The sequence below is a fragment of the Diceros bicornis genome, chromosome 10 (genome assembly GCF_020826845.1).
Source record: "Diceros bicornis minor isolate mBicDic1 chromosome 10, mDicBic1.mat.cur, whole genome shotgun sequence".
NCBI lineage: Eukaryota > Metazoa > Chordata > Mammalia > Perissodactyla > Rhinocerotidae > Diceros > Diceros bicornis.
Window position 1 is genome coordinate 77,993,318 of NC_080749.1, and position 18,953 is coordinate 78,012,270.

The 18,953-nt window shown below is 43.6% G+C and overlaps 2 protein-coding genes across 9 annotated transcripts in view; both read left to right on the top strand.

Moving 5' to 3' along the window:
• Positions 1-2,612, top strand: part of SGO2 (shugoshin 2) — a 44,410-nt gene extending 41,798 nt beyond the window's left edge. For all 6 annotated transcript variants that reach the window (XM_058549539.1, XM_058549538.1, XM_058549536.1 and 3 more), the window contains one exon: positions 2,270-2,612. In XM_058549539.1, coding sequence (XP_058405522.1) covers positions 2,270-2,285 — 16 coding nt within the window. In that variant the 3' untranslated portion in view covers positions 2,286-2,612. The remainder of the gene's footprint in view (positions 1-2,269) is intronic.
• Positions 2,613-7,631: 5,019 nt separating this feature from the next.
• Positions 7,632-18,953, top strand: part of LOC131410962 (aldehyde oxidase-like) — a 71,668-nt gene continuing 60,346 nt past the window's right edge. For 2 of the 3 annotated variants that reach the window (XM_058549544.1, XM_058549545.1), the window contains exons 1-5: positions 7,633-7,754; positions 12,020-12,077; positions 14,149-14,245; positions 16,647-16,755; positions 18,229-18,355. In XM_058549544.1, the coding sequence (XP_058405527.1) occupies positions 7,710-7,754; positions 12,020-12,077; positions 14,149-14,245; positions 16,647-16,755; positions 18,229-18,355 (436 nt within the window). In that variant the 5' untranslated portion in view covers positions 7,633-7,709. Of the gene's footprint in view, positions 7,755-12,019; positions 12,078-14,148; positions 14,246-16,646; positions 16,756-18,228; positions 18,356-18,953 lie in introns of all 3 variants that reach the window. The other variant, XM_058549543.1, reaches the window with a different exon arrangement.

Consider the following 18,953-nt stretch of genomic DNA (forward strand, 5'->3'; position numbering starts at 1 on the left):
CACTTAAGAAGAATTATGTATTCTCTATTATCAGAATGTAGAGTTCCATATATACTCGTAAGATTTACACTGTTGATGATGTTGTTCAGATCTTCTATCTCCTGCCTATTTTTTGTCTACTTTGTCTTATACTGAGAGTAGTATATTAAAAGCTCCTATTATTGGGTTCCTATCTGTCTCCATGCACCTCCTATTTTTGCTTCATAAATGTAGTTACTCTGCTATTTGGTACATAAATATCATAATTACTATATATTCATTATGGATTAGGACTTTTACTATTAACAGTGTCCCCGTTTGCAATGTTCAGTGCTTTAGAACTTGAGATAAAGACTTTAAAAAATATATTTGTACTACCTTCCTGATAACTCCTGCCACTCCTGTCCTCAGTGCCTATGACGATCACTCTGAAGTAGCAGTTTCCTCTCCTTGGGGCCTGTCAGAAGCTGTGATATATCTGCCGCGTGCCATTCCCAATCCAGAAAGACAAAAGGGAAAAAATGGCAGCTGTGTTGTCATCACTCTTAGTATTTATACTGAATGTACATTGTGATTTTTCTTTTTAAAAATTTACCAACTAAACTGTTCACCAAATAATCTGCATGCCCAGTAGATCTAAACTAAAATAGAGTACTATTTTATTACAGCGTGTTGCTATATTTAGTTTAGAATAGGTAGCTCTTTTGAAAGAGTTAAATAAATTCTATCTAATTACCCAAGGCAATGGTATCATATTGGCTCTGGAGAGGGGTGCAGAGAAGAGTAAGAGACCTACTCACTGTCTAACCATTTATACATTTTAAATTGGCATCATGTGTATCTATCTCATCCAAAAACCATAAATAATGTAAAGAATACCTACAACTCCGCTTCTTGCAACATGAAATACTAGGTGCATGGATCAACCCTCTTCCTGGAAAAATAAAATAAAATTACCGGGTGAAATATTTAAAAAAACAAACCTTGACTACATCTATTAGCTGGTGGAGAAGTAAGAAAGCTCAGATCAGAGACTGTATGAACGCAGGAAGCCAGAGAGTTAGATGGAGCCTGAAACTGGCTGTTTGCCTAAAGGCGTTTGTTTATCTGGGTGAATCTAAGCATTGATCCACAGCCATATGGGGCTGGTGACAGAAGGCAGAGCCTAGGGTTTAGCTAAATCGAAGAGTCTAATAGTAAACCTTGTTGAATAAAGTTGGGCTACACTTTCAGTAGAAGAGCAAACTAAAAATAACCTTCCCACCAGATTTTTCAGCCCCAGGAGATAACTGTGATTCTGAATTGAGGAGGAAAAAAAAATCTTCTGAGAATTCATGACCAAAATCAATCCCTCATGCACTGCACCTGAACTCACAATATGTGGAAGTCACAAAAAACATCAAGCTGAGGGTTTAGTATTAGTCTGTGGTATTAATGATATTAATTTATATTAGTCCATGAGTCCTTGTAGCACCCCATATTGTCTGTTAGAAGGAAATGCAAATATGTTCTAGAGGAGACTTCCTTCATCTCAGTCCTCAACATATTTTCCACAAAGTTCCAAAGGAAGTCAACAGCTAGCTCACAGTAAGGAAAAGCACTGCACACACAAGGGGACAAGAGGCCTGCAGAAGCAGCTGATAGTGGAATCAGACACAGAATATCAAATAAGTATCTTTAATGTTCAATAAAGCAGAGGCTTGAAAATGAGTAAAGGTGATGAGTGAAAACGTGAGTTACAGAGAAGCACCTGCAGAATGCTTCCAGTGACACAGAGGTCGGACCTAGTTGAGAACAGGCGCTGTCCTCTTTAGGGGTGTAATACACCGATGGTAGAAACCCTAAGGAAAAGCAAGGGAGTGGTGAACACACTTCAGGATGGTGTTACTTCTTGGGGGACGAGAGAGTGTGGTCAGAAAGGGGGACACTGGAGGCTGCTGAGGTGTGGCAATATTTTATGCCTTTACCTGGGTGGTAGGTGCATCAGCATTTATTTGGTTGCTTTTAAATTGTGCATTTTCATATATTCTTATATGTGTGCTAAGGTTCATGATAGAAAAGAAATATGTAGTAAACACGTAATGTATAAAATCTGTTAGTTAATTTTTCTTAAACCTTATTGATAATTCCCACTACCATAGAGTATTTCAAATATATGGCAAAGCTTGTGGTTTGAGGAAACTGCTTTCTACTGATATGAGGCAGCAATTTTCTACTCCATGCCTCACAGCAAAAGCATTAGTTTTGGGTTGTTATTATTGTTAATCTTCTCTTATTTTTGACTTTGCAGGAAGATGAGAAGATAAGGTGAATTTATGGCTTCTGCTTTTTCTGAATTCTCAAATCCTAACCTGTCGAAACAGAGATATAACTAGGATCAAGAAGATGAAATGCATGTTGAAAAGTTTTAGGGTTTTTTTCATTTTCTGACTTTTCATAGAGTGTTGATTATCCATTCTTATGTTTAGATATATGTGCATAAAATAGCTGTTCTGTAATATTAAACTTTTAAAGTCATTTTGGTCATCCTGTAACTTATCTTCCTCTCATTTAAGTTTCTTTTAACCTGACAGCTCCTAACTAAACAATAACTGTTAGCCTTTTAACCAAATAAAATGTATTATAAATACTTTCGTATTGGTTTTCTCATTGTATACCAAGCTATCTTGTTTTGGTTTGTTTTTAAACCTGCAGTGTATGTGAACATCTCAGAGATTTTAAAAGTACCTCCTGCCCCAGCCAGTTTTCTCTCACCCTTCCTTCCTCTACTTGCAGAATTACGTGTAATCTGCTGCCTCAGCTGAGGGGCTTAACCTTTCAGGCTCTCTTTAATTTGTTTTTTAACTTGATTTTAAAGATCATCTACTATTCCAGTCATGAAGAGTAATAAATCCTATTCATATCTGAGATCAATGAACATAGCTCACTGTATTCAAATGACTAGACAAATTCTGCCTAAATGGGAAAGCTTTCTTAGACAATATCTGAGAACTAATAGGGTGGGCCCAGCAATCTGCATTTTTAACAAACATTTCAGATAATTTGGGGCAGATTATCCTAGGAGCAGACTTGGAGAAACTGCTGTAGGAGTAGAGAGTCCTGCAGAACTTACTCATAGGACCAGCAGCCTGGGTGGAATGGAGGCCAGAGGCTTTGTTACAGGCACACGTGCACAGTGGCTGGGAGCTTGGCGCCCTGACAGCCTCTGCTCCCTTTCCTGCACTCCTGTTACTGTCAGCCTGTGGGCTTCCTATTGCTTATTTTTTTTTTTTTTTTTTTTGTGAGGAAGATCAGCCTTGAGCTAACATCCATGCCAATCCTCCTCTTTTGGCTGAGGAAGACCGGCCCTGAGCTAACATCTATTGCCAATCCTCCTCCATTTTTTTCCCTTTTTCTCCCCAAAACCCCAATAGATAGTTGTATGTCATAGTTGCACATCATTCTAGTTGCTGTATGTGGGACGCGGCCTCAGCATGGCCAGAGAAGCAGTGCGTCGGTGTGCGCCTGGGATCCGAACCTGGGCCGCCAGTAGCGGGGCACGCACACTTAACCACTAAGCCACGGGGTCAGCCCCCTATTGCTTATTTGTTTTTTCTCCTTTCTATGAGATTTGTCTTTTCTTTTTTCCCTTCCCACGCAAATTATTTTTCATTTTATGTAGTCAAATTTATCAACCATTTTATTTAGTCAAATTTATCAACCATTTTTTTTAACAATTTCATCACATTAAGAAACAATTTTCCCATTTCCAGATTATCAAGACATTTATCCATGATTTCATTTTGTTTTGACATTTAAATTTCTGATTCATGTGGATTTTGTTCTATTGTGTGGGATGAAGTATGAATGTAATTTTGACCTTTTTCCCAATGATGCCCCATTAATTTAAAAATTCATGTTTTCTATTATTGATTTGAAATGCCACCGTTTTTTAATGTTGTATTTCCGTGTGCACTTAAATTTATTTCTCCATTTTCTCTTCTCTTCTACTAGTCTGTGTCTTTTTATTCCCCACTACCATACTCTTTAAATTATTGAGAGTTTAGGAAAGTTTCAAAGTTTCCCTCACAGAGGTTTTACAGATTTCTTGTTAAATTTATGCATGGGTATTTCACCTTTTTTCTTGGTAATATAAGTGTGATCTTCTCTTTGATTCTCTCTTCTAATTGATTATTGTTTGTGTATATGAAGATTATTGATTTCTGTATGTTAATTAACTGTTATTGTTTGTACTATTTTGCACATATATCTCCTGAAAACTAAGCCATCTTTACCTCTTTTTACCACAGAGAAGTGTGGATTTGAAGCTGACACACAATGGCTTAATCATTAGCATAGAAATGGTACATGATTATTGTCCTTATATATATTAATTTGATGAACTATGTTCTTTAATTTGCTGACACTGAAACACTCCTGTTTCCATGGACTAAACCCACTTTCTAATGTGTGCTAGCTGTCGTCTATCAGCTCTAAGCCCACCTCTCTATACCTTGCTGTGTGATGCTGGAACTCGAGAAATCACATTGCTGCTTTGCTGGCTGACTCTCTTTTAGCTTCTGTCACTAGGGGGCGATAGAAGGAGATGGAAAACCAGAATGAGGGAAAAGGAACTTGCTCCTTCCTGTTTGCTTGCTTTCCTGTCCCCGTCAGCTCAGCAGTGTTGCTTTCCAAGCAGCAGCAGCTGGTTCCAGTCACCAGGTGGTTAGCACTCCTAGAACCAGCCTCATTATGCCCCCTGGGAGGTACCAGCACTGCTTGGGCTGTGTCGCCTCCCAGGCCTCAGGCCTAGCTCCTCAGGGAGCCTCCTTCAGGCTCCTGAGGTGGCAGCACCATCCTGGCCACACGCTGTCCTTTGAGTTCTGAGTTCCAGCTCTGGGAAGCCCCTTTCCTAGCGCCTGAGGTATTAACAGCAGCTGAGTGGTGCCCTCCCTGCAGAGGTCTCCTCCAAGCTTCCAGGTTCTAATAATCCCAGCCTCTTCCTTTTTTAACCCCAGCTGGTTCCTGTACATTGCTAGAGGAAATGCAATATGATACAACCTTTATAGAAAAGATTTTGACAATATCCAGCAAAATTACATATGCATATAAAATCATTCAACCCAGCAATCCCACTTTTAGGAAACTATACCAAAAATTCTCTTGAAAAAATACAAAAATTTCATTATGGCATGGTTCGTACTAGCAAAAAAGAAAAGAAAAGAAAGGAACCATGTGAGAAACCATCAATAGGGCACAGCTAACTTGAGAGCCAGCTGAAATGGATGAAAATAGCTATCAACCTGGTAATGAACAGAGATACTTGACCTTAGAAAAAGTCTTTGAATTTGTATCTTTATGAGGGTGTGCTCTAAGGAGAAAAAGAACTGTAAAAAATCTTAAACTTTCATTCACTAGTCTTATTGCTGCCATAATATCGATGTGACTTTTTTGAAATAGATCTAAGGACAGATTAAAGCAATTATGTTAAGGTTTTAGAAGCAAGATTTTTGGCATAAGAGAAAAGAGATACAATTATAAAATCCAAGAGGGTTAAAAAAAGTCTGCAATCATAAATTTTAATTAGAAATGTTAGTGTGAATTGATGCTTTTTGCACTGCTCTTTTTAAAATTATGTATTTTCCAGCTGTGTCCAATTTTCTAAATACTATTTCCCATTCAGAGGAAGCGGGGCTCTTGGGAGCAATGGCTGATTCCGAGTTGGGACAGGACATAGACTAGGGGAGCCTGGGATGTCTTATGCCAGAAAGGAAGGATATTGTCAAAACCTCATGGCGACCACATCAAAAAGACACAGGTTCCCATTGGAAGGTGCTTCCATTGGCCTGAGATGGGACAAACTGAACATCAATAAGAATGATGACTGCAGTTGGTTAAAACATTAACTATACAAAGTCCTAATTTCATGATACTCAAAAAAGAGGAGAAACAAAGCAAAGCATGTTGGATACCACTGGAAGTTGCTAGGACACTAACTCAATCCTTTAAAAATGTATAAGGGAAAGTAATAAAAGTTTATCTTGCCTTTTTGTATAAATTTAACTTGTGCACAGTCAACAGCTACAGTGAATAGTGATCATTTTTCAATTCAAAAGAATCTCAGCTGATGAATGCCGAGGAATGTTAGAATTAAAGAAATTACTCTTTGCAACCCGCTAATAAAATAAATGCTTCAGGCAATGGTCAGCAATAGATGGTGAAAGCGTGAGGTGCGATGTTCACGGAGAAATTCCTTATGAAGAGAGAACCACTGACCCCGGTGATCAGTCTTAGTTAGCATCGCTGAGAATGGGACAGCAGACACCATCTGCCTCCTGACGTGCTGCAGTGTCAAATGTAGGCACCACCTGTGAAGCATTCCTACTCTCCCCCCCAAAAATGAATCAAGGCTTCAGATCTATATGCAGTGTACAGGCAAGAAGACGGATGGAAGAACAAAGAACACCAGGGAGAAGCCTCCAGCCATCCTCAACATGCATTCATTCTACAGGACAACCCACCTCGATTCTTCTTCACCATGCTAATACATTCAAAACGGAGAGTGGGTGAGGAGACTGTTCTAGATTAAAAGAGACTGAAGAGACAATAAGCAAATAGTACATGGAGTAGAAATCAAGTGTAAAAAGACGTTTTTTAAGACACTGGGAAATTTGAGGCTATTAAAAAAATATGCATTTTGTTGGATTTGATAATGGCATTTTGGCTTAGTAAAAAAAATTTTTTTTTAAATGTATACTGAAGTATTTAGGGCTAAAATGATATATCTGAGATTGGCTTTAAAATACTCCAGAAAAAATACTGGAGTATGGTAAAATGTTGACCAGTTTTACAGCTTAGCGAGTGAGGTGTACAGGAATGCTAGTTGTACTCTTTGTACTCTACAAATTTTGGAAATTTTCACAATAAAAATCGTGTTTACAGAAATGAAATGACACAGGAAAATATTCTAGGTATGCTCAGTGAAAAGAAGTCTGGAAAAGAGTTTGATCCCATTTGAGTTTTTGAAAGGCATTAAGGGCAGGTTTCAAAAACGTACAGATAGACCCAGAAAGTTAACAGTGGTACATTCCAAGTTGTGGACACACGAGATTTTTATTTTCATGCTTTTCAGTATTTTCCAAATATTATTTTTAAAAAGTTTTTCCTGATGTTTTACATCTCCATTGATACTTATCAGATAAACTTCGTGGTTATTTACTGAATAAACTGTGAATAATGATAACACCTTTTTTTAAAACTCAGTTTATATCAAGGTGGCTCTTGATTTTAAACATAAACTGGACTAGTTATCTCTAAAGGTCAAGTTGCGAGCTCAAGTTGTAAACCATTCCTTGTCCTGAGCTCCTCTCCCGCAAAGTTGGGGTCACGGTGCTGGGGTATCAGCTACTAAGGGTCCAGACTGCAGCAGGCGCGGGGGGAGGGGGCCCCGAGCCCTCCTCTTCCCGGACTTCAGATCCGGCTGCAGAGCCGCTGAGCCTGTGCACCAAGGTCGCGGCCGCCGCCCCGGCCCGGGGGAGCCGCGGGTGCCGCCAGCGGCCGCGCAGGCCGGCGCCGGTGACGCCTCACGTCCGGGGAGGGCCGTTCCCGGCGACGCCTTCCGGGCCCCGAGCTCGCGCTGCGGACTCTGCGCGCCGGGCTGGGGCGCTGCAGGCTCCGGCGGCCGCGCTCACTCGCCCGCCCGCGTCCCCGCGTCCAGCTGCCCTCCCCGGAGCGAGCCCGCGCCCGGCGCCATGGCCGGGGCGGCCGAGCTGCGCTTCTGCGTGAACGGCCGCCAGGTGAGGCCCCGTGTCCCCGTGTCCCCCTCTGCACAAGGGGGCGAATAAGAGCGCCTTCTCCCCTGGACCTGGGGTGAGGACTGGGCGCCCTGGAGGCTGGTTACCGGGGAGCCTGGCGTCCCGTCAGCGCTCGGCGTGCGGGGGTGATTGTTGACACCTGCACTGGGAGACGCTCTGCTTCGTGGTGGAGCCAGGACCTGCCCAGAAGTGTCAAGGGGTCAAAGAGCGGTCGTGGAGCATTATGTGCTCAGAAAACGGAGGGTCTTGATGTGAGGAAGGAACCTGGAAAGAGCTGTCCATTGCCTAGTGTTTCTCGGGGTTTTGGTTTAGAGAACTGAGAGGAAATTTCTGGGCTTCGGGGTTGACTGTAATGACTCAGAGAAAAGTGGAGGGGGTGGAGGTGGCTTAGGCAGGAAGAAGCAACAATGAAAATGAATTTTCTTTTTTTGTGAGGAGGTCAGCCCTGAGCTAACATCCATACCAGTCCTCCTTTTTTGTTTGCTGAGGAAGACTGGCCCTGGGCTAACATCCGTGCCCATCTGCCTCCACTTTTATATGGGACTCCGCCACAGCATGGCCTGATAAGCGGTACATCTGTGTGCCCAGGATCCGGGCCAGGGCCGGCAGCGGCAGAGAGTGGGCACTTAACCCCGGCGCCGTGGGGCCCACCCCTAAAATGAATGTTAAGGCAGCCCGAAGCTCGGCAGCAGTGTCCTCGTTGGTTGTTGGCGGCCTCCTCTGCTCTCAGGCTGCTGTGGGTTATTGTTCTTCTACTGACCGGGCCCCACGACACACACCTCCTTCTTCCCGCGTCCCCCCAGCCTCGTCCCTTCACACACTCCTCTCTCCCTCCCTTAGTTTCCATTCCGTCAGCCCCCTGCCCCCAATCTCCTTTCTCCTCCTCTTTCTGCCTCTGTCTGGGAGCTGGCAAGGCCCCCTCAGGCACGAGCCCCACCCCGCACAGAGGAAAGTGATCTCTCAACCCCGTGCAGTGTGAACCCGAAGTCTCCCAAAGGGCTGGTGGAGACGCCGGGGGCGGACTCGGCCCTTGCCACATCCAAGGCCCCTGAGACGGGAACGTGCGCCGACCCTGACCCGAGAACTGGCGTGGTCCCTCCAAACCCGAGTCAGTGACAGCTCTGTTCCTCAGTCCCTGCCCGCCCCCAGCCCCCATGTTAGTCCTGACCCCCCTGGTTCTCCCCAGGACCTGCCAGGACAGGACGCTCCTGGGTCCCTGCTCCCACTTCCTTCCTCCAAAGATGCCATCCACCAAATATGAAAAATACACACAGTTCAAGCCAGCGGCACTTTGAGCCAGACTCCCGTCTCTTGAGACATCTGCTGGAACAAACACCCAAACAAACAAGGCCTGCTTCTTCCATGAATTCCTTCCAAAGATATACAAATATCTCTCAAGCCTAAAATGCTATTCTTTCCTATCCAGGCTACCCACATCCTGTTTCTCCACGAAAATGGAGCTTCTGTGGATTCACCATCACCATCCTATGCAATAATTAAGATTAGTTTCAGCTGTGAGTGGCACAAACTCAAGCCTAAGAGTGGTTCAAACAAGATACAAGTCGGTTTTACTTTTACGTAAAGGATTTCTGGGGGTAGATGTTGTGGGGCTGGTCCAGAAACTTCATGGTGTCGTCTGGGACCCAGGTTTCTTCTCTTTCCTCTGCTGCCATTTATGTGTTGCCTTGTGATCTAAAATGGCTGCTGGAATTCTAGCCATTTCATCCCTATTCCAGGCAGCAGGAAGAAAGAAAGGGAGAATGCATGTTGGGCTAGACAGCTAACAATTTCTGCCACCATTATTGGAACTTTTCTGTTTTTCTTTCTTCTGTTCAGATGTCACAGTCTGTGAGAAGTCATTTCTCCTTCCTTAGTGTTCTCATAGGAAATTGTACATATCGTGTTCAAGTTATTCATTTAAATTAATTAACATTTGTTATGTCTCTCTGATATATCCCCAGCACCTAGCTCTGAGTTTAACACAAAGAAGAATAGCAGAAGGTGGTTGCGCTCAGATCAAGGGAAGCTTATACATACACAGATAATTGTGATGGGGGTAAAAGTTCTAGGAAAGGTGGACATTGGCCATGGGGGACAGGGGAGGATGGTTACTTGGAACAGAGAGTGGGAAGGGGTGTTAGATGACACACTCCCCACAGGAGAGAACATTTGAGCAGGGCTTTGAATGACCTACAGAATTCCGCCAAGTAGAGAGGCGAGGAGGGCTTTCTGGACAGAAGGAATCCCGCATGCAGACGTGGTGAAGGGTAGAAGTCCGTGCAGAGCTGGGAGCAGCCAGTTCTCCCCTGTTTCGGGAGTTCAGGATGCGTGGGGTGAGTGGCAGGAGAGGACGGGGCGTAGATCAAAGAGGCCTTGTAGGATATGCCACGGAATTTGACTTTCTTCTCGTATCCCAGGAACTCTTGAATATAAATTCACCTCAGACCCACCCAGCGTGCCCATTAAAGATGCACATTTTCTGGTTCCCTCTCCCAGAAATCCTGATTCCACAGGAGATTCTTTTTAACAAGCATCCTGCGTGATTCAGGAATTGCCAGCATGGCAGTTGGCAGCCAGGAGCCAGTGTTGCATTTCAGCAGACACAGGAGGTGACCAGACTCGGATTTTAGAGGTCACTCCGGTAGTGGAACGGAGGGTGGCACTGCGGGTGCCGAGAATGGGGCAGGAGACCTCTCAGGCGGCCTTATAACTGTTCAGGCAGGAGGTGCCCACTGTGGATTCCAGGGAGTGGCAGTGGAAGTGAGGGGCTGTAGAGACTCATTTTGGAAGTGTAAATGGCAGGACTTGGTGACAGTGATTGTGGTGGATTGAAGGAATGTAGAAGTTGTAAATAGCTCGGGTTTTAAGCTTCAATGCCCTAGCAGGTGGTGAGGCTATTAAACAAGTTAGGGAAAAGAAAGGAAGGAGTAAGTTTGAGAAAGAGAGAGTTGTATTTCAGGGCCAATTAAGTTGGGGACGCCTGGGGGCATTCCACATTTTTCCTTGTATTACAGTGTGTGTACACACACACACACACACACACACACCCGCAAAATCACGTCTCTCTTCCTCCAGGGCACAGATCTGACCATGGTAATTGGCACATGCCTCGCTTTGGGGGCATGTGGCCACTGAAAATTGAGGGTGAGGAGGCATCTCCAGAATAAGCACATGGCCCCTCCTCACCTACTTCCCAGGGGGAAATTCATATAACATGGTGAATGATGAACTCTACTTCTGAAATTACAAAGCATCGAGCTTCTGTTGGTTCTGAGAATCCAAAAGAAATCCAGTTTTTTTTTCTTGTAAGGAAGATTGGCCCTGAGCTAACATTTGTTGCCAGTCTTCCTCTTTTTGGTTGAGAAAGATTGTCACTGAGCTAACATCTGTGCCAATCTTCTTCTACTTTGTATGTGGGTCGCCAACACAGCATGGGTTGAGGAGCGATGTGTAGGTCCGTGCCCGGGATCTGAACTTGCAAACCCTGGGCCACTGAAGCGGAGTACATGAACACAACCACTACGTCACCAAGCCGGCCCTAGAAATCCAAATTTTTAATCAAAAAGAGAAAACATAGTCGCTTTGGAAAACCTAACCCATCATGACATTTCAATCATGCCGTCCCTTGGGCACTGCTGTTCTGTTGCTGTGTGGCTAGGCTGCCCATGCAGACTAGCTTCTGAAGTGAGCCCTTGCTTGCACACCTTTGTATCACTTGGCGTACACATTTTATCTTCTCCTTTGTTTCTTTGATTTGGGGGCCACGGTTGGGTGTGATCTCTTTCTGAAAACTGGAATTCTTTCAACATGATAAACAAACAAGTCTTTTTTAAAAACTAAATCAATTTCTCGGATGCTATTCTGTTGGAGCAGCCACCCCCACCTCCTTCTTCTCTACTCTGCTCCGCTGGTATCTTTTGCCTCACGTGCTTCAGACTCGCTAAGAGAAGCTGGGCAGGAGTCACTGGTGTTCTGTTAGTGGAAACAACTGCTGCCTTATTGAACAGTGATGACTCAGGACCCAGGACAGTGCAAAGTGGTGGAGGGGCTCACGATTTAGACTCCACACGTAAGAGAGGTGATTTGTACATCACAGGTGTTCCGTAAACATTAAATCAACTTGAAAATAAGAGTAGAAGAGTTAATTAACGTACATTTCCATCAAATTAAGATGAGCCTGCCAATGTGACTATCCCACTAGCTCCCTCACCTTTATGTGTATAACTCTTCTTTTCCTTCTGGTGCAGGTGATAGAAAAAAATGTTGATCCTGAAACAATGCTGTTACCATACCTGAGGAAGAAGCGTATCCTTTTTTGTGCTTTGCCTGTGAGTGTATAGCTCTCATATCCTCATCAAGGCAGATGTCACATATCTTTTTAGAGCCACACTGAATCAGATTCCCGACAATTTTGTTTTTATGTTCTTCTTTGAGAAAGTCCTACGTCTTAGTTGTGTAGGCAGTGCACAATTGTGGCTGTCAGAAGAACAACGTTCTTTCTAATCTGTGTTTTGGCACTAAATTTATTGTGCAAAAAGGAGAAGCTAGCAATGGGAGTTAAAGCAAATGTTAAAAGGGCTTAATTAAGCATCTTTAGGATTGCGAGTCACATATTGACATTCTATCTTCAAAGACTAATCATCATGCCCATTAGAGAAAGAGAGCACAGAAATGTCCCGAAAAGAAAGTAAAAGAACAATGGATAAATTACTCCTGAAAATGTTACCTTTGAAAAGCTTTTTAAATAAAAGCCACCTAAGGAATGGATTCTTAGCCTGCTATGCATGAACTCCAGTGGGCTTCCAGAGGTCTGTAGACCCCACTAAATTATATGCAAAATTATGTGACAATGGGAGTGTGTACATTTTTTCCCCTGGAGAGAGAGAAATTCCGAAAGAGTCCACAACTCAAAATGCGTCAATAACTATCTTCTGAAAGTCATTCAAGATCTTTGGACATAAAAACAGTGAACACTGATTTCCTGGTTATCCATGGTGGCAAAGTGTAATATTTAAGATTTGGTTCACTTGTGAGTGACAGAAAATCCCAAATAGCACTAGACAAGATAGAAGATAGAAGTTTATTTCATTCTCATTGTTTTAGTTCAGGTTCTCTGGGAAACAGACACCAAAAAATGGGATTAAATGTGCATAGGTTTTATTAGGAGAAATGCCTGAGTGAAAGGAAATAGGGAGGGAGCCAGAGAAGGCTTAGGGAGCCATTAGACCACAATGCAAGTCCGAAGGAGTAAGGAAGAGAGGGAGAGAAGGTTGAGTGGAAGGGTCTTAGACTGCTCTGTGGTCTAAGGCGTGTTCATCACAGCCATTGGGGATGGTTGACAAGGACCCCCATGTCTCTCCATAGCTCTGAGCCAGTGATGGGGAGCAGCCAGGGAGGCCTGGCCTTAATGAAAACTGGGGAGATAGATATAACAGAGCAGCATCTGGGTCTCACGGTCAGTTACCCCCCTGTTGAAGGAGGTCTGTGAGGCACATTCTCGTGGCTGTCACACTCACATAAGGGAATCCCAGAGGTAGGTGGATCAGGGCTAGTACAGCAGTGTCACAACGTTATCAGGGAACCCAGCTCCTATGCCCTCTCCTCCCTCTTCATCAGCGTGCAGCTTTCTCCTCATGGTCAGAGATGACTAACTGAGGTCCAGCCATCGTATCTGAATTCCAGGCAATAGGAAGAAGTAAGAGATGGAGAAGGGGGCACCCTTCTCTTTTTGAGGACATTTCCCTCCTGGAGGTCATACACAACAATTATGTTTACATCCCATTGGCCAGCTTTGGTAATGACCCCACCTTGCTACAGAGGAGGCTTGGGAAATGTATTTTTTATCCTTGGAAACCATGTGCACAACTAAAAAATTGGGCTTTCTGTTACCAAGGAAGAAGGAGAGAACAGATAGATATTAGGGAACAACTAACAGTTTCTGCCACAGAGAAGTAGAGAAATATGGCAAACATGGATTATACGACACATATATTCCAAGAACTGTTTACAATTTGACATTTTACTTTGTCATCAAATACACAGATAAGGATGAGAACAAATATGCACTATACTCGTACTTTCAAATACTCAAACCCTTATATGTATAGACTCCTTTTTTTTTTTTTTTTTGGTCCTATTTTTAGCAACCTGTGGTCCAGTTGTTTTGAAAGGGAGGAGACTAGACATAACACACAAATGGAAATGAAGAATTTGAAAGATTCTAAATAATAGAGCTAAGACATACGTGTATTATTTGATAAATATGTATTGAATGTAACTATACATTTAAGAGTATTTGATGTGTGTTGTCCTCTAAGGTCAGAGCTATTCTAGAGAATTATGGAAAACACATGATCTTTAACTATGCTTTCTCCAGTCCGACTGACAGGAACCAAGTATGGCTGTGGAGGGGGAGGCTGTGGCGCCTGCACGGTGATGATCTCACGATATAACCCCATTGCCAAGAAGATAAGGTACCTTGCGGCAGAGTCCAGATATCTTGAATTTTTGTAGTTTTGAACTTTGTTTCTTTCCTTCCCTTGGTAAATATGCACTGAGCACTTACCATGTGACAGGAACTGTGCTAGGCATTGGAGGTACAGTGATGAACAAAACAGACATGGTCTGGGGAATATGAATGGGTTAGAAGAAAAGGGTACCATCAGTGAGGATAACATACGGTCAGAGAAGCCCCTGTTGAAGGGTGAAAGGCTGTCTGTCTCCCTGTGCTGTCTGAGGAGGACAGGAAGGGCTGAAATGGCAGTAAAGAATAATGTCATCACCACACTCTTGTACTACTGTTACCTGCCCTTGCCCCTGTAGATGCCTTCTCCATACATCAGTCGGAGAGGCCAGTTACAAGTATAAACGAGATCACAGCACTCTCCCACCTAAAAATCACCAATGGCACCCCATTGCATGTAACATCTTCTCTTTATGTTTGATATTTATCCTTCTTCAAGTTTGCCAAGTTTCTTGGATCTGTGGGTTGATGTCTTCTATCAGCTTTGGAAACTTCTCAAGCCATTATGTCTTCCAATATTTATTCTCTCTCTCTCTCCTTCCCCACTCTCTGAGACTCCAATTATGCATATTTTAGACCATTTTACATCATTCCACAGATATCAGAGGAGAGCTAAGGATCTGAGCACTGGTGAGATTTCAAGATCTGCCTGTGTTCCAAAGCCAAGCCACCTGCTTCCTGAACTCTGGGAGATCCCCCCTGCCTTACAGCCTGGCTGCCCACTTTTTAGGTCACTGGGGAGTTCCCTTTGCTCTCCTGTCTCACTGTCTCTGCTTTGGGAGATCTCTTGCAGCCATGCCACCCTGTCTTTAGCATCTGGAAGCTGGCAACTGCCCTGCGCTCTGTGAAGCCTGAGAGCCTGCAGTTCTCTCAGTTCTGCTCTCTCTCAATCCGCCTTGTCCACGGGCCAGTGTGCCTGGAGAGTTCTTTCAGCACTCCTTCCCTGCCCCATTTTTAGGCTGTTGTCCTCAGCACTCAGTGAAGTCTGGTGGGAGAAGAGTTTGGGGAGAGTGCAGTCCAGCGTTTATTTTAATTTGTGGCATCAGCCCACATGTGGCTATTAACAGTTTGTTGAACATTGGTCTGGGTTCTCCTTACTCCTGTCTAAGGCAGAGTCCTCGTCCTCTGTCCGTTGCAGGCAGAGATGAGAACAGCTGTATCTCTTCTCTCTTAGGAAGCGCTTGTGCTTAACGGAGTTTAGTTCATTTAAGTTTTTTTATGTACTCAGCATCTGATGACTTTTTAAAAACCTATGAGTATGTAGCTTATGTGGCTTGTTTCGGTTTTTAAAATGAGAGTGAGCATTCCTATATATTTCTGTTTATGCCTGTAACCATTTCTTTCTACTACATCCATAGAGGTGGAATTTTATGTAAAGGAGTGTGTGCACCTTGAAGGTTTTTGTGCCTTTCAGTGAAATGTCTCCCAGAGGAGCTCTAGATCAGTTTACATTCTTTATTTTTCTTTTTTTTTTCTGAGGAAGATTCACCCTGAGCTAACACCTATGCCAATCTTCCTCTCTTTTTATTTGGGTCACTGCCACAGCATGACCGCTGATGAGTTGTGTAGGTCTGTGCCCAGGAATTGAACCCATGAACTTGGGCCACCTAAGTGGAGCATGAGAACTTGACCAGTAGGCCATGGGCCAGCCACCTCAATTTGCATTCTTATCAGAAGTATGTAAGTTCCATTTTCTGAAGCCTTTCCTAATTATGCCTATTATAATTTTTTAAAATCTTTGTCATTTGCTTTGATAAACATGGTGTTTCTCATTGCTTAATTTGAATCTCTTGATTATTTTTGGGATTGAACATTTGTTTCAAGTATTTTTGGCTGTTTGTAGTTCTGTTTGGTGAGTGAGAACTTTTCAGGAGTCATTCTGAGTTGGACATTTTCCAGCACTAGGTTTGTGGGATTGAGGAGTTGTCTATGCCACACCGTTTTTCTTCTTCGGAAGGACAACATCCAATCCACTTTATTGCCCAACAAACCCCTGGCCCAGCACTGCCTAGAAGATGGAAGATGCTGTTGGTGATTGGTCTCATGTGACTAGAGAGGAGACTGTCTGCCCCTCATTCAAGAGAAAAAGACACATTAGAGGAAACTGTTCTGGAGTTAGAATTAGGAGACCTCATTTGATGCTGTCTCTGACACTCCAGCTGTGACCCTGAGCAAATCACTCTGACCCTCAGACTCCACTTCTGTAAAAGGGCCATGAGCTAAGGATGAAAAGCATGTGCAAAGCCTGGGACATTATACAAAACCTGCCCCATTAGAGGTGCTCTGTGAATGCTCAGTCCCCTTTCCCACTGGGTACAATGTAATTTCTTCTTCTCTTTTGCATTCTGAAGACATTATCCAGCCAATGCCTGTCTGACCCCCATCTGTTCTCTGCACGGTGCTGCCGTCACCACAGTGGAAGGCGTAGGAAGCACCAAGGGCAGGATTCATCCTGTTCAGGTGAGGGTGTGCCTCTTCCTCATGGGGCTTCTGTGCTTCGAAAACCATTAATGACATGGTGAGTCCCTGAGAGGGCTACAGCAGGGCGGTCTCGGCCCTTCTGCTTGGTCACTGCCGACAGATGAAACCGAGCGGGGCCAGGGATGAAACCTGGGCCGTGTGGGTGTTTTGTGACTGACTTCTTGGTAAGATGCTCTTGGAAAACTAGAGGACTTTCTCTTTTTAAAGAAAACCCTGACATCACTGGGTTTGTTTTCTACATTCTGATTAGATGGGACTTGTTTGTCTTACATCTTCCAAACTCAAAGAAACGAGAGTCATGTCTATTGATGGATAGAATTTTGTTGTTATTTTTAAAGTGGAAACTAACATGATTTTAAAGCTGAATGAAAATCTCAACTACCAAAAAGAGTTGTTAAATTCAAAGCTTATTGAGAAGACAGATAATAGGAATTATCAATGAATTTTTAGGCTTTTCTCCTAAGGCAGCACCTTGTTATAACTTTGCCTCAAGTGAAAGGGCACCTGAGACGCCTGACTTTAAATTACTTAGACATCACCCCTAAAAATGCTATTGCTACTTGTTTTTATCTAAGTATGAGGGTCACTAAGGAGGAGAGGGTACAAGAGGGAAACAATAGGGACAATATAGAAAATGGGCAAACTTGAAGTTCTCTGGACCTGAAGGAATCTTGGGTTCTGTGTATTTTCTGTGAACCTCGTCACCTAGCGGGAGCAGGTTCTGCCTGGAGACACTTGTGAGACTTGGCTGTTCAGAGGCAGGAGAACAGCCTTTCATCCAGTAACTGCTGTTGTTGCAGCGTAGCCAGAAGACGGCTTCCAAATGGGGTTGCAGCTCTGAACTTAGACTGCAGAGAGAGAATGCTGGGGGAGAAAGTTTGGAAGAGAAGTAAAGAAATAGTGTTTTCTTCTTGAGTGCTTTCTGAATTAATGACGGCACTTTGTAAACAGACTCCTCCCCAGGAGAAAACCTTAGGGCCGTGTGGGCAGACAGAAGTCCCTTGAGAAGTACTTGGAGTTTTGTTTTTTCTCAACTAGAGTGTAATTTGGTTCATTTCTCTGAAGGACTTCAAGGGATTTATCTCAGCAATTCCCATTCTGGACTATACATTGAAACCACCTGGGGATCTTTAAAAACGCATGTCTGTGCCCCACCCCCAGAGATGTTCAGTCAACAGGTCTGGGTGATGCTTGGGCCTTGGAAATTTGAAAGCTCCCCTGGTGGTTCTAAAGGCTGAGAACCTTTACTGAAGCTCAAAAGCTGGTGAGGACCAGTAATCCCGGCCTCCCACCCCAAGACAAGGAGACACCCGGGATGAGAAGGACTTTCTGGAGCCTCTTCAATTTTAATGTGCAAACGAATCCCCTGGGGATCTTGTTAAAATGCAGGTCTGATTTAGAGGTCTGGGTGGCACACAAGATTCCGCGTTTCTAATCTTTTTGTGCTTCCAGGAAAGGATCGCCAAGTGTCACGGCACGCAGTGTGGGTTCTGCACCCCTGGGATGGTGATGTCCATCTACACGCTGCTCAGGAACCATCCAGAGCCCACTCTGGATCAGTTAACTGATGCCCTTGGTGGTAGGTTATATGTGTGTGCGCTTTTTAAAATAATGATGATGGTGAGAGCTAATATTTGACACTTACCATGTGCCCCACACTGTGTTAACCCCTATAAAAAGATTATTTCATTTACTCTTTACAATAACTTTACAAGATGGGCATTATTATAATCTCCATTTGATAGATGGAGAAACTGAGGTTTAGAGAGAGTAATTTATTCAGAGTTATACCACCGATAAGTGGAGGAGTTGGTTTGTTCAAATCAGGATTCAAACAAGATCCACACATTGCACTTGGCTGATATATTTCTTAAGTCTCTCTTAATCTGTAGGGGTCTCCTCACTTTTTTATTGTTTTAGTACTTTCATAATAATTTCAAAGCTAGTTTATTCGTTTACCCTTGGAAAAAGTCCAGCTGTCTCCATGTGCTGCCCTCTCCCACCACTCCCCGACACTCTCAGAACCATATTAAGTATCAGAAGACCTTTGAATACAACACAGAATCAAAGAGAGGGAGATCTTCTGCTGATACTTATATCAAAGAACTGTCTTTATCCGGTGCAGAGCTATTTTATCTAGGTCAGGAGCTCAGTGTGTGTGTGGGTGGGAGAGGTCT